Source organism: Engraulis encrasicolus, chromosome 22 (genome assembly GCF_034702125.1).
Source record: "Engraulis encrasicolus isolate BLACKSEA-1 chromosome 22, IST_EnEncr_1.0, whole genome shotgun sequence".
NCBI classification, from domain to species: Eukaryota; Metazoa; Chordata; class Actinopteri; order Clupeiformes; family Engraulidae; genus Engraulis; species Engraulis encrasicolus.
Genome location: NC_085878.1, coordinates 1,272,367 through 1,285,104, shown reverse-complemented (window position 1 = coordinate 1,285,104; position 12,738 = coordinate 1,272,367). Strand labels below are relative to the sequence as shown.

The 12,738-nt window shown below is 44.7% G+C and overlaps 1 protein-coding gene across 1 annotated transcript in view; it reads left to right on the top strand.

The window, feature by feature from the left end:
* The first annotated feature begins 447 nt into the window (after positions 1 to 447).
* The window catches only part of dmxl2 (Dmx-like 2), a 151,807-nt gene continuing 139,516 nt past the window's right edge, over positions 448 to 12,738 (top strand). The window contains exon 1 of the mRNA XM_063188608.1: positions 448 to 874. Coding sequence (XP_063044678.1) covers positions 788 to 874 — 87 coding nt within the window. The 5' untranslated portion in view covers positions 448 to 787. The remainder of the gene's footprint in view (positions 875 to 12,738) is intronic.

Sequence of the window (12,738 nt, the reverse complement as noted above, 5' to 3'; positions counted from 1 at the left end):
AAATGTACCTGCTGAGGAATTTGACTGCAATACCTTCCACATCCTACTGTGCATGCATGTTGAATATAAAGTTCATGGGGCGTATTCGTATTGAAAGATTTCTTAACCCAAGTGCCTGGTAATAAAAAGGAAAACGAAGCTTGAAACCCCACGCATTCAATGAGCAATGAAGACGTGCGTATTCGTCATTGCTGCGCGCTCCTCATTATATGGGTGTCATGCACGTAGATTTAGAAATTGTAAATATGACTGAATTTGATGAAGCATTGGTTTCCAAGTGTCTTACCCCAAGCAGACAATATTGTGCCAAAATCGGTATTATAACTGACAAATGTTGTGATTTTGTGGTGTGATGTCGAGACAATCCCCACGCAAGTGAACGTTGCGCAATCCATGAGCGTAGCTCTATGGGTTTGCAGTCGTGCCCAGGAACTTCATGAACGCGCCCGCTAGCGCCGCTGCGGAGAGATCCTGTCATTCACCAAAAGATATAATCCGGGTGTCTGTCTGTTGACACCGAGTAGAAAGGGATATTTAAAAGCCTTTATGTGACAGGCTGCACAGCGTGCAGTTGAACGTGTCGACATTTCGTCCATGCCCGAGATAATAGAAGACAGGACATGATATTCTGACTGTTGCAGGGGATAGTAGCTAGCCCGAACAGACCGTCAGGCCGGAGACAGACGGATGGGATTCCCAGTTGCTAGCTAGATGGAGAAACCGAGAGGGTGGAAGACTGTTCGTGTTGTAAATTATTAAATATCCTTATAGTGGAGAATAAGGTAAAATGCATCTTCATCAGGTGCTAACCGGAGCTGTTAACCCCGGGGACAGTTGCTATTCGGTTGGAAGCGTCAATGACATCCCTTTCACGGTATGTATTTTATATGTTGACGTTCACCTGACACGGTTGGCTACTAAGCTAGCGAGCTACATACAGTATAGCTATCTCCACAATATAGAGATGTTCGCTATCTTGGTCGATTCTGTAAGAAACACCACGCGTATTACATATGGGTATTCATGTGTTATATCGCATGCGTAATAACAAGGGATTATCGCATTCTCATCATTTGTCTTTGGCATATTATGTTAATCGTCATTCATTCATTCGTTCATCCAGGATGACAGCTGCACAGTCCTGGATGTAGGATGGCTGGCTAGCTAGCTATTTCACGATAGTAGGGATGCTCAAGGTTACTGGGCATTTTAGGATGTTAAATATTAGCGATGAAAGGTGTGCAGTCGAGTTGGATTCAGATTGAAATCATAAGCAGGGCGCCAGGTGACCTTAGCGCTTTGCATTTGACAGTTGTATGAATAGGCATCTTGCCTAGCTGATCCTTCCATTCTAGCTGTGAAGCGAAATGTGCTAGTTAATAATCTTAACACACGCTTATAACATGCAATATGGAATAAATCTGTGTGCAAGAAAGCAGCAGTTTTTTTGTGTGCAGCTTGAACTGGCAAGCTGACATTTGGTTCTGTGCGCTTTATGGTTCATTTGGTAAGTGGCTGACAGGCATCAGCTGTGCACACAGTGACGTAGAGGCCGTCTGTGGTGTGTGATGTACCGTATGCAGGTTTACGTCTTGATGTACGGTAGGTAGAGCTAGGTAGATCTAGAACTATAGCATTGATTTAGGCGTGTGTTCCTTCACATACAATGTGGACTACAGCCACGGACCAAAATTACGCACGACACTGTTACGTAGCCTATGCTCTTGTTGTTCGTGAATAGTAATGACCTGCTGGCAGTCACATTATCCCTATTCAGCGTATTTCAGATGCTGTCACGACTGATGACATGCCTGTGTATTTGTATTAACCATTTTCTCTGGCGATAAGAAACAGAAGAATCAATAGGTTGAAGACGATAGCCCAGGAAGTAGGCTAGTGTCCAAAGAATAAGGAGTGGGGAGATAAAGCATAGAATTAAATAAGAGAATAATGAGATGATAAGATCATATGGACTATACAGTGAGTGCTTTCAAGCACTGCAAAAATCAAATGAGCTAATGTGAAGTCACTATTAGTCTCTATCCAATCAAAGGGATGACAAGCAGAGGGGTAGTCTGTCAGTCCTGCAGAACATGGATGATGAGCAGAGCAGAATCAGAGGTAGGGAAGGTAGGGAGGTGTGTGTGTGTGTGTGTGTGTGTGTGTGTGTGTGTGTGTGTGTGTGTGTGGGGGGGGGGTAGTTCATTGTCACATCCCTGCACATCTTCTTTCTTTCATTAGTCTTGCTTTAACAGTGTGTCCGAGTTCCGCAGTTGGGTGGATTCCAGGACAGGTTGCAGTCAGGCTCAGCACAACAAGCTGCCCAAGTCCGAAATCTGTCAATCTGTGGAATGCCTCATTGCATCTAGTTGGGGTGTCTTGTGGTTTCTGTTTCTATCTTAGACTACCGTCACGTGATGCCCATGTTTGGTTAGCTGTGTAAAAGGAAGTCCACTGAGCTACGTTTTATCGGTGGAAAAGTATCTCTGCCACTTTGTGAAAATAATCTTTATTTTGGCATGGGTTTGAGTCTTAGCAATAATAAGAGGTAGTCACAATACCTTAAGTGATACATATTTTATTACATTGTTATTATGACTTTAAGGTGCACTGTGTAAGATGGTGGCCAGAGTAGGTATTGCAACTACACTGTTCAGTGAAATTGTGCTGTCACCAAATTTGATCTTTCCATGAATATTTACTATGGCTGAAGTACAGTAAGAATTTCAGCTAAAAATGCCCATTTCAGGAAATTCAAAATGGCGGACCATGGAGCAGCTCCCCCTTTTCATGTATGGAAAGTGCAATTTTCCCAGTCATAATGAATACTGGGCAGCATGAATTCTGGAAATATTATAAACTACTAAAATATTACACAGTGCACCTTTATGGGCAGGGTAGGAGGCACAAGGCATACATGGCCTGAATACTTAGTCCAAGCGTGGATACTAACCTATGTGGGCTGAATACTGAATGTATCTCATGTGGCCTGTATAAAAAGTATACCGTAACTAATAAAGAGTTGGTCATTACCATTTTAGTGACAATAAGTTAATATCAGAGGGTCTGAACAAAGGGTTAATCAGTGACCTCCCAATGAAAAACAAAAATCAAGTCAAAATCAATTCAGCTGTGTGAGAGGTACTGTGTGGCATGCTGTTTTGCAACTCTGCCTTGAGGAGTTGTCTGCCCAAAGTCTGCATTTGGACGTTTTAGATTTTGTGGCTATTTCGACGACTTCCTGAAAAGTCAAGTGATGGTTCCCATCAAGTGTGTAAAATAGGTCAAATTTCTCAGTTCTGCATTCCAAGTACTGCGTGTGTTTCAGCCTTGGATATTCAGTATTGCCAGTCAGTATTCACTATTGCCTCACAAACACTGTAGGCCTAAAGGCTGCTCAGAGGGGGTTTTCTCAACACAATCTTCATTGAAACGGCAATCTACTCTTGAACTCATTACGTCACCTGCCCCCCCCTCAATACTTCAGGACTATCGATACTGTGAGATGCACATGGATTTTTTTTTTAATGGATTTTTATATATTATTTATTTACTGTTAATATATCTTTAATTTTATGGGCATTTGTGGGTTGCTACTAAACATAATCTCGCTATATGACAATGAAAGTCTACTCTACTCTCTACTCTATCTAGTGCAGGAAGCTCTCAGAGCTCTGTCCAGGGGCGGAGCTATAGGGAGGGCAAGCAGGGCACTTGCCCCTGGGCCCAGGGCCCTCCTGTATTGGTGTTGGGGGCCCTATTGTAAGCTTGGGAATCTGTATAGGGGCAGGGGGCCCTACAAGTTTCTTGCTCAGGGCCCCTGTGTGCAATTGTTCCGCCACTGGCTCTGTCAATTTTTATCCATGAGTGTTAGTTAAACTATTTATAGTCGAGAAGCCTATAGTAGTATAGCCAGGCCTTATAGCATCTGGAAGAAGATTGTCATTTACACATCCCCCTGTGTGCCGAAGGGGAGTGGAGTTGCCCCGCCAGGATTCATCCATGATTGGTTGAGTGACAGTCAGAGTGCACCTACACGCTGCTATGGTCATGCAAGTTCTAAGCCGGTGAAAGACTTGAGACTGAATGTACAGGTATTCTAGAAAAGGAGTAATGTGCCTAGTGGCTAGGTGGTTGATTTAAAGGGGTATGTCACTATTTTGGGGCTTAATACAGTTAAAATCGTTGGCTGGGGTTTATAAAGGTGGTAAAGTATCTTATTTTTCATGTGAAGCGTTGTCTTGCTTTAAGACAAGTTAAAACAGGGAGTATGTCACTAAGCTAGTGAAAGTCAATGCATCCATGTAGCATTGCTACATGCTACACGGATCCATTGACTTTCACTAGCTTAGCGACATGCTCCCTCTTTTAACTTGTCAAGACAACGGCTTACATGAAAAATAGACACTTTACCACCTATATAAACCCCAGCCAACGATTTAAGTCACAGTTTTCCCCATACCAGTGGCAAAAGAGGGACTGAATAACTATCTCCACTCAGTCTGCACCTCCGTCCATGAAGGTGAGGTGCCCTTGAGCAAGGCATTTGACCCCGTATCGTTCCTTTAGTGATACTTAATTCACTGTAAGCCACTCACTTAGCACACCTATAGTGTGACCCATGTTCAGCCCTGAGGTAAACTGGTGATTATTCTATTCACTTAATACAGCATATCCACAATTATAGTATAATAGCAGCTTCCTAATGTGCACAGATCCGCTGGTGGAGCACCAGTAGTCATTGAAAAGACTTTACTACCATATCTCCATACTAGTACGATATCATACAGAGTAATGCAATACGACTTTGCAATTCTGGCGACAGCAAATGTATTACAGGGGCTGTCTTAAGAGTTAATATCAGAGTCTCATCTGTCCATACAGTTTTACATTGTCCGTGTATGCTACATACCTACCTGCACTACCAGTATAACTTTAGACTAGGGTGTCATTTTATGTCTGATTTTCATCCTCTGTTGTGTCCTTGGAGATGGTAAACTGAAATGGATACAGTAGTTTGTCCACACACTGATAGCAACGTGTATCCACACACACACACACACACACACACACACACACACACACACACACACACACACACACACACACACACACACACACACACACACACACACACACACACACACACAGGCAGGCAGATATCCTGCATCTATTTCCGAAGTGGGGTTGTCAGCAGCACAACAGTGTGTTTGTTTATCCGTCTTGACTGGACTGAGAGTCTGCGGACGGAGTGCAGTGCAGTGCAGTCAATCAGCTGCCTTACGGTAGGGACACATAGGAGGCGAAGCGAGCGAAGCGAAGAGAGGCGAAATCCAACCGTCATCAGGTCGCCGCGCTGAATCAAATGGAATGGAACAGTTATGTTGTTGATTTGATTGGGCCTCGGCAGGCGAATTCGCTCCTCATTTGCATAACATTAAACTTTCTTTAATAATTTCGCTTCGCTTCGCTCCTGTTCGTTTGCTTTCGCTTGCCATCGCTTGCCTTCGCCTCTCTAATAGGAATGAATGGCAAAGTTCGTAAATTCTCGTGTATGTGTCCCTACCGTTATACTAGGACCTAGAGCTGTGTAGACTCATGGAAACGGACAAGGCGGGGACAAAGGGGTCAGTTGTCCCGGGCCCAGGGAGAGAGGGGACTCAGAAGTGGGTTTTCATGATATATTTGTATTGGATGGGGAGGCTCTTTCAGATGACTTTTCCCTGGGCCCAGCAAAAGTTGTCAGCGGCCCTGTGTAGGCTACACGGCAATACAGTGCAGTGTCAATTCAGCACCTGGAGAGTGATCTGAGACCAAATTCACTCCAGAGGATGTTAAACTCTTAAGAGAGTTTATTTGTCACTGCATTTTTAAAAATTGTGTAAGCTAAGCAGACGTGCACGTGCAGGCAGGTTTGCTTTGCTGGCCTTTTTTGAAAGGTGGGCGTCACTGTGTTAGCCCATAGAGCCATCACACGGCCAATGCACTTCCACTGTCTCAACTGTCAGAGAAATGTTCTGCTGTGTTATGTCAAAGTCACAAGCTGTCGAGGAGGGAGGAAGTGTTTTTCCCCTCCTCCTCTCCTCTCCTCTCCTCTCCTCCCCTCCTCCCCTCCCTTTCCTTCCTTTTTTTTCTTTCCGTCTGTCTTATTCCCTCTATTTCTCTCTGTGTCACGCTCCCCCTCCTACACAGTCACAGACTGAAGAAACCCCACGAGTACGTGAGGGCGAGGGGTGCACGCTGCCTTCGACTGGTGGCTGCGTACACACACTGCATAGTTAATGTGTGTTATTGTACTCTGTCTGTATTGTTAAGGTGTGCGTTCGACTGACGATCTCATGCTGTGTGTGTGTGTGTGTGTGTGTGGGTGCGTGTCTGTGTGTGTGTTTGTGTGCGTGTTTGTCATTGTGTACGCTCGCTTTATGCTCTGGTTGTATTGTTAGTGTATGTGTTGGACTTATGGCTGTGTGTAATTTGCGTATTGTAAGGTGGACTGTGTAAGGTGGGCTTAATGGCTGTGTAATGTACTATGTTGTATTGTATGCTGTAAGTTGTGTGTTCAACTGACGGCTGTGTGTGCTGCACTGATGTCACTGTGCGCTGGCTGGCTGCTAGGGCAGGTGTATCGTAGTGTGCCAGGGCCTGCACTGGCTATATTGTTAAAGGGACACTGTTCAGGAAATGGTCAAAAAAGGTACTGCAACTAAGCTTATGCTGCTCATTGAAACTGGGCTGTCTATTGCCAAATTTGATCTTTACGTGAAAGTCTACGAAGTAATAAACAAATATGTTCTAGTATGGTCCAAGTACAGTCATTTTTGCAGCTAAAAATGGCTATTTTTGGATATTCAAAATGGCGGACCATGGAGAAGATCCCACTTTTCATGTATGAAAAGTGCATTTTTTCCAGTCATAATGAATACTTAGAATTTGATGGTGGTGGAAAGTATCCATGAAAAAGGTCACATTAGTAAATGGGCAGCATGAATTCTGGAAATAAACAGCTACAAATCTCACACAGTGTCCCTTTAAGGTTTGACTGGCGGCCTCGTTTACTGTAGTTAGTGGGTTCCATTGCGTGCTGATTTTATGCGCTGGTGGTATGGTTGAGGTATATTAGCAGCTATGTGTGCTGTTTGCTGTGTGTGTGTACTGTTTGCTTGGTGTGTGTGTGCGTTGGTCTGATGGCAGGCTGCGTGTGCTGTTTGCTAGTAGGTGTCACAGTGCTTGTATTGGCTAGCGGTGAGGTGAGGTGTATTGTATTGTATTGTATTGTATTGTATTGTATTGTATTGTATTGCGTTGTGTAAGCCGAGGGCCTGGACTCCAGAGAGGCCTGTCCTCAGCCATTAGGATCAAGCTGCTGTGCTGTGCTGTGCTGTGCTGTGCTGTGCCGTGCTGTGCTGTGCCGTGCTGTGCCGTGCCGTGCTGTGCTGTGCTGTGCTCCCCAAGGCCTCACCTTCCCTCCCCTCCGCCCGTGATCTGTCTACTTTGTCATCCAACCACCCACCCGCTCGCCTGCACACACTCCCACTCCCACACGCATGCACATACACATACACACACTTGCACATGCAAACACACACACACACACGTATGCACACAGATACTGCACACACACACACAGTCAGATATGTGTGCATGCATGGACACACACAGACAGAGATGCATGCACGCACGCACACACACACACACACACACACACACACACACACACACACACACACACACACACACACACACACACACACACACACACACACACACACACACACACACACACACACACACACACACATGGTGTGCTAGTATATGGATACATAATGAGCAACCACTGAATTCAGCAGCCTTTGAATTCAGTCTGCACGTACTGTGTATGGGTTTTATTGCAGGGGAGGGAAATAATAGGTGGTTGTGTAGCTGCCGTGTCTCTGAGGTGCCCGCCTCAGTTGCTCTCTAGTGGTAATAAATGCCCTCGTCATCGGGTCATCTATTTAGTGTGCTAAGTATCCACAGTCGCGGCCCCTTTATGCTAGGTATTAGAGGTCAATGCGGATCAAGCGGATCTGACGATGAATACTGGACAATGACACGGTCTAATGCACCTAGATAATAATATCAAGATAGCGTGCAATTGAATCATTATATGTTATAATACTATGATTGCATAATGATATTCATTTCCTTTCCTGTTATTTGCTTGCTTTGGTGTTGTGTTATGGAGTAGCGGTACAAGCTAATGTAATTGTTTGGTGCAGCCAAGTCAATCAAGAATAACTTTTAAAGCGTGTGTGTTTAGGATCAAGGTGTCAGTTCAAGGCCTTTGTGGCATCACTAGACGTCTCCAAAATAATGTATAAAAGGGAGCTCATTGGAGTGCGTATAATCCTTGCATCTTAAATGTGTGTTTAGTGTCAATAGATTTCTTTTGATCAGTTTCCCATGGTAAAAAAACAAGGAACCCTTTTAGGGGAGAAACAGAAGACATCCAGATGAGGCTTCGGTCACGCTTACTTACTGTCATCGTTTATCAAGCATCAATCTTTAACACTCAGAGATTTTTTAACATTTTTAAGTGTGTTGATGAATACGTTTATCACTTCTGATATATCAGCAGAGGATATTACAGTAAAGAGCCTCCTCATGGTATACTGGACAGCGTGAGTTAGAAAGAGTTAAAGACAGCGAGTCATGTTGCAGTCATCACTGAATCATTATTGATCTATGTTGGTCACATCCACGCCTTGGTGTGTGTGTGTGGGTGTGTGTGTGTGTGTGTGTGGGCGCAGATGTGTGTGTGAGAGTGTGTGTGTAACTGTCTTGTCTCTCTCAATAAACCTCATGCACTTTAGTCATATACGGTGTATGCTCATAAGCTTCAGGAAGGTAATGTCCACACAATGCAGTTTAGCCTCCCGATTGTTATATCGTTTTGGTGGAGCAGCCTGGCGAGGCGAGGCCTACTGTATTCTCTCTCCTAACGGTAGGGACACATAGGAGGCGAAGCAAGCGAAGCGAAGAGAGGCGAAATCCAACCGTCATCAGGTCGTCGCGGCGAATCAAATGGAATGGAACAGTTATGTTGTTGATTTGATTGGGCCGCGGCAGGCGAATTCGCTCCTCATTTGCATAACATGAAACTTTCTTTAATAATTTTGCTTCGCTTCGCTCCTGTTCGCTTGCTTTCGCTTGCTTTCGCTTGCCTTCGCCTCTCTCATAGGAATGAATGGCAAAGTTCGCAAATTCGCGTGTATGTGTCCCTACCGTAATGGCTCTGTTGTATCGCAGTCAGGGTCGGATGAACACACAGGCTAGAAATGGCTGCAGCGTAGGGGCCCTCACCTGCCAGGGGGCTCCTGATTGGCCAAAAGTGAAAAATTGATGGAATGTTGAAAAATGTATCTGTTGTGTTGAGTACAGCTGATGACACTCTGTAAAGTTGCCGCAAGATTTTCTTTCCCCGGGTCCCCCCATAGCCACCTGTAGCCTAGGGCCCCCAGGCCACCTTAATCCGGCCCTGCTCGCAGTGCGTGGTGCGGATACAGATACTACCGTCAGTCAACACAGAGCCGTGCGCAACAAACACACATCAGACGAATGGAGAGAGGCAGCGGGAGGTTGAATGAATACAGTGAATGCTTGTCTTTTACCCTCCCATCCCCTCTCCTCTTCTTTTCTCTCCTCTCCTCTTCTCTTCTCTTCTCTTCTCTTTTCTCCTCTTCTCTTCTCTTCTCTTTTCTCCTCTTCTCAGCTCTCCTCTCCTCTCCTCTTCTCTTCTCTCCTGTTCTGTTCTGTTCTGTTCTCTTCTCTTCTCTTCTCTTCTCTTCTCTTCTCTCCTCTTCTCTTCTCTTCTCTCCGCCACTATCAAAGGCCGGCATAAGAGCCATTAGGCTAATGTTATGACATATCCAACAGTCATTAAGCTCTCTCCTCTCCACTACCACCACCAGTAGCACCACACAACTAGGGGTCGACCGATACAGGGTTTTTACCGTAATGGCCGATGCGATATTGATTTTTTTTCCATCACCCTTGGCCGTTACCCGATTTCCGATTTCCGATACCCGATACCCGATATTCGGGGCCGATATGGGTGAAAAAAACGACAAAATATTCCAGGTCTCAAGTTAAAAATAAACATTCCTTTAACATAATCAAATTGAGGTAGAACTTGTAACATTTAAACACCCACTCTAACAATCAAGTAATGTCTAACAATCAAGTAATAAAAAAATAAAGTGTCTTGGTGCTTTTAAAAAAACCTGAATGACATAAATAAATAAATATTGCGTATCGGCCAAAACCACACGCGTATCGGCCTATACGATACACTTAAAATATGCAAATATCGGCCCGATATCTGACCGATATATATTGGTCTGTCCTTACACACAACCAACTAGGCTCTCTTGTTGCACTGCACTGCACCGGGAGCCTAGCAGCAGCCTAGCAGCCCAGCAGCAGCACAAGATAAATGGCTCCATTGAGCTCCATCAACTCAATATCATCACGCTCGTAGCAGGAGCCTCATTCAGTTGCTTTGTAGTGTGATCTGCAGCACATTACGGCAAGATGTGTGTGTGTGTGTGTGTGTGTGTTTGCGTTACTGTGTAGACCTGCAGTGCCCACAAGCGCCATCTTCATATCGTAATTTCATCTGGCTCTCCCTCCCTCCCTCCACGACACGACTGACTGACTGACTGGGGTTGGCTTGAGGGGCAGGGGGAGGTCATTTCACTGTGTCTGACTCCCGTTGTGCCGCCGGGAAATGGAGCTGCTGCTGGTAAAAGTGAAAATGGAATAGAAATCAGGCTCAGGCTTTGTGTGCACTGTTATTATTACTATGAGGCTATGAGGTCTGTCTGGTGATATCGGTCTCAGGTTTAGTAGAAGGCAGCCTAGAGATCCTCCTGCCATATCGTCTTCTATCCACCGTAGCATATGTAACGTCAGTGCTTATCTGAATCCGTCGTGAGTGCTTATTATGATCCTCTGATTCAAATTTGCTTGTATTTTGTGATTTCTCACTTTATTATGAGCCTGGTATTTCCACCTGTGGTGGTGAAGTTGACACAGTCAGTTTCCCTGGTGCTGTGCTATCCAGGGATGCTACAACTACCCTAGTTAATGGATCTTTGAACTGAAATGAAGGGTAAATCACTTTTGCTACATCCCAGACATTGTGCTGTATTATTGTATTTGGTTATGAGGTTGTTTGCAATGGTGTTTAACCGGATCACACCGCACTCTCGATTGAAAGGTGCCAAACCTAAACAAAAACTGTGTGAAATTGAAAGAAAAATGTCTGCACACTTTTATCCCCTTTCTGTTCTTTTTAATAATCTTTGTAATCTTTATTAAAAAGAACACAAAGGGGATTTAAGTGTGCAGACATTTTTCTTTCAATTTTCCACAGTTGTTTGCTATGGTAAAATAGCAAAGGGCACAGGCCACAGTCAGTCCTACTGTACTCCTTTGGTCAAGCCAATGGACCTGTCTCATTATTGTGTGAAGACATGGCCCTTGTTGAATGTTTGTTGTTACCAGAATGGCAATGACCACCAAGTTGCAGTATATTGAGTAAGACTCTGTGACATGTAAGCAGTGCTTAATTTGTCAAGCGGGAGGTCTGTGATGTCTTTCCCTGAGGTTCCATCCAAGGTTCCGGAGCTCTCGTCTGAGGTACCGGAGCTAGCTCCCCCTTGCTCCCCCTCAAATTAAGCACTGCATGTAAGTGTATTGTGCAAGATGTGTCGTAGTCGTGCATACTATAGTATTACGGTAGTAACATATTTCACAGTCAATTGTGAAGCCATCCCCTGGCATAGCAGCATTACATTATGAGCCTACTACCATCTGATGCAGAGAACGTCAAATCAAATGTATACCAGTGTTTCTTTTTCGTTTTCTTTTTTTTCAGTACTTTGTTAGCCTGAGGTTGCCGACGTCTCTGCAGGGACCCAAATAGCTTAATGCCTCAGAACAGAGCCTGAGCTTAACATGATTAATACGAGTTTTATTCCATTTCAGTTCGCCACTTTTCCGCTTCCCAAGGGCATATTGGTAGTAAAACGGAGTGGGCAGTGTTGCCAGATTGGGCGGTTACCCGCCCAATTGGGCTACTTGGGATGGCCGTCTGCGGGTAAAAACGGGAAAAATTGGCTGTTAGGCGTTTTCTTTGGGCAGTTTTGTGCCCACAGAAATCAATGCAATTTGCAGAAATTTGGCGGAATTTAGAACATTTTGGTGTTTTTTTGAGAACCTTTTGGGCCGGATTTGATCCTACACACCTGACAACACTGGGAGTGTACCCGTACAGCCCGTCACGTCAGCAGGCCTGTTGCCGTCCACCGTTGTCATGTAGTTGCTGTCCCCCAGTGATGTCACAGCTGTGGACTTAGTTAAAAAAAGACGCTTTTGCACACCTCTGTAGTTGGGCAGGTGCGTAGGATGTTATCCCAGCGGGGTTGTCAGTGAAGCGCAAAGAAATCCTGCACACTGTCCATTCCACCAACAAACTTTAATACATCTTCAGGTAAAGTTACTTTACCTGAAGAAGGTCGGATGACCGAAACGTTGTATTCAAGTTTGTTGGTGGAATGGATTTAATACAACGTTTCGATTATCCGACCTAACTTTACCTGAAGAAGGTCGGATGACCGAAACGTTGTATTAAAGTTTGTTGGTGGAATGGACAGTGTGCTGGATTTCTTTGCACACAGAGCTGTGGACTTGGCA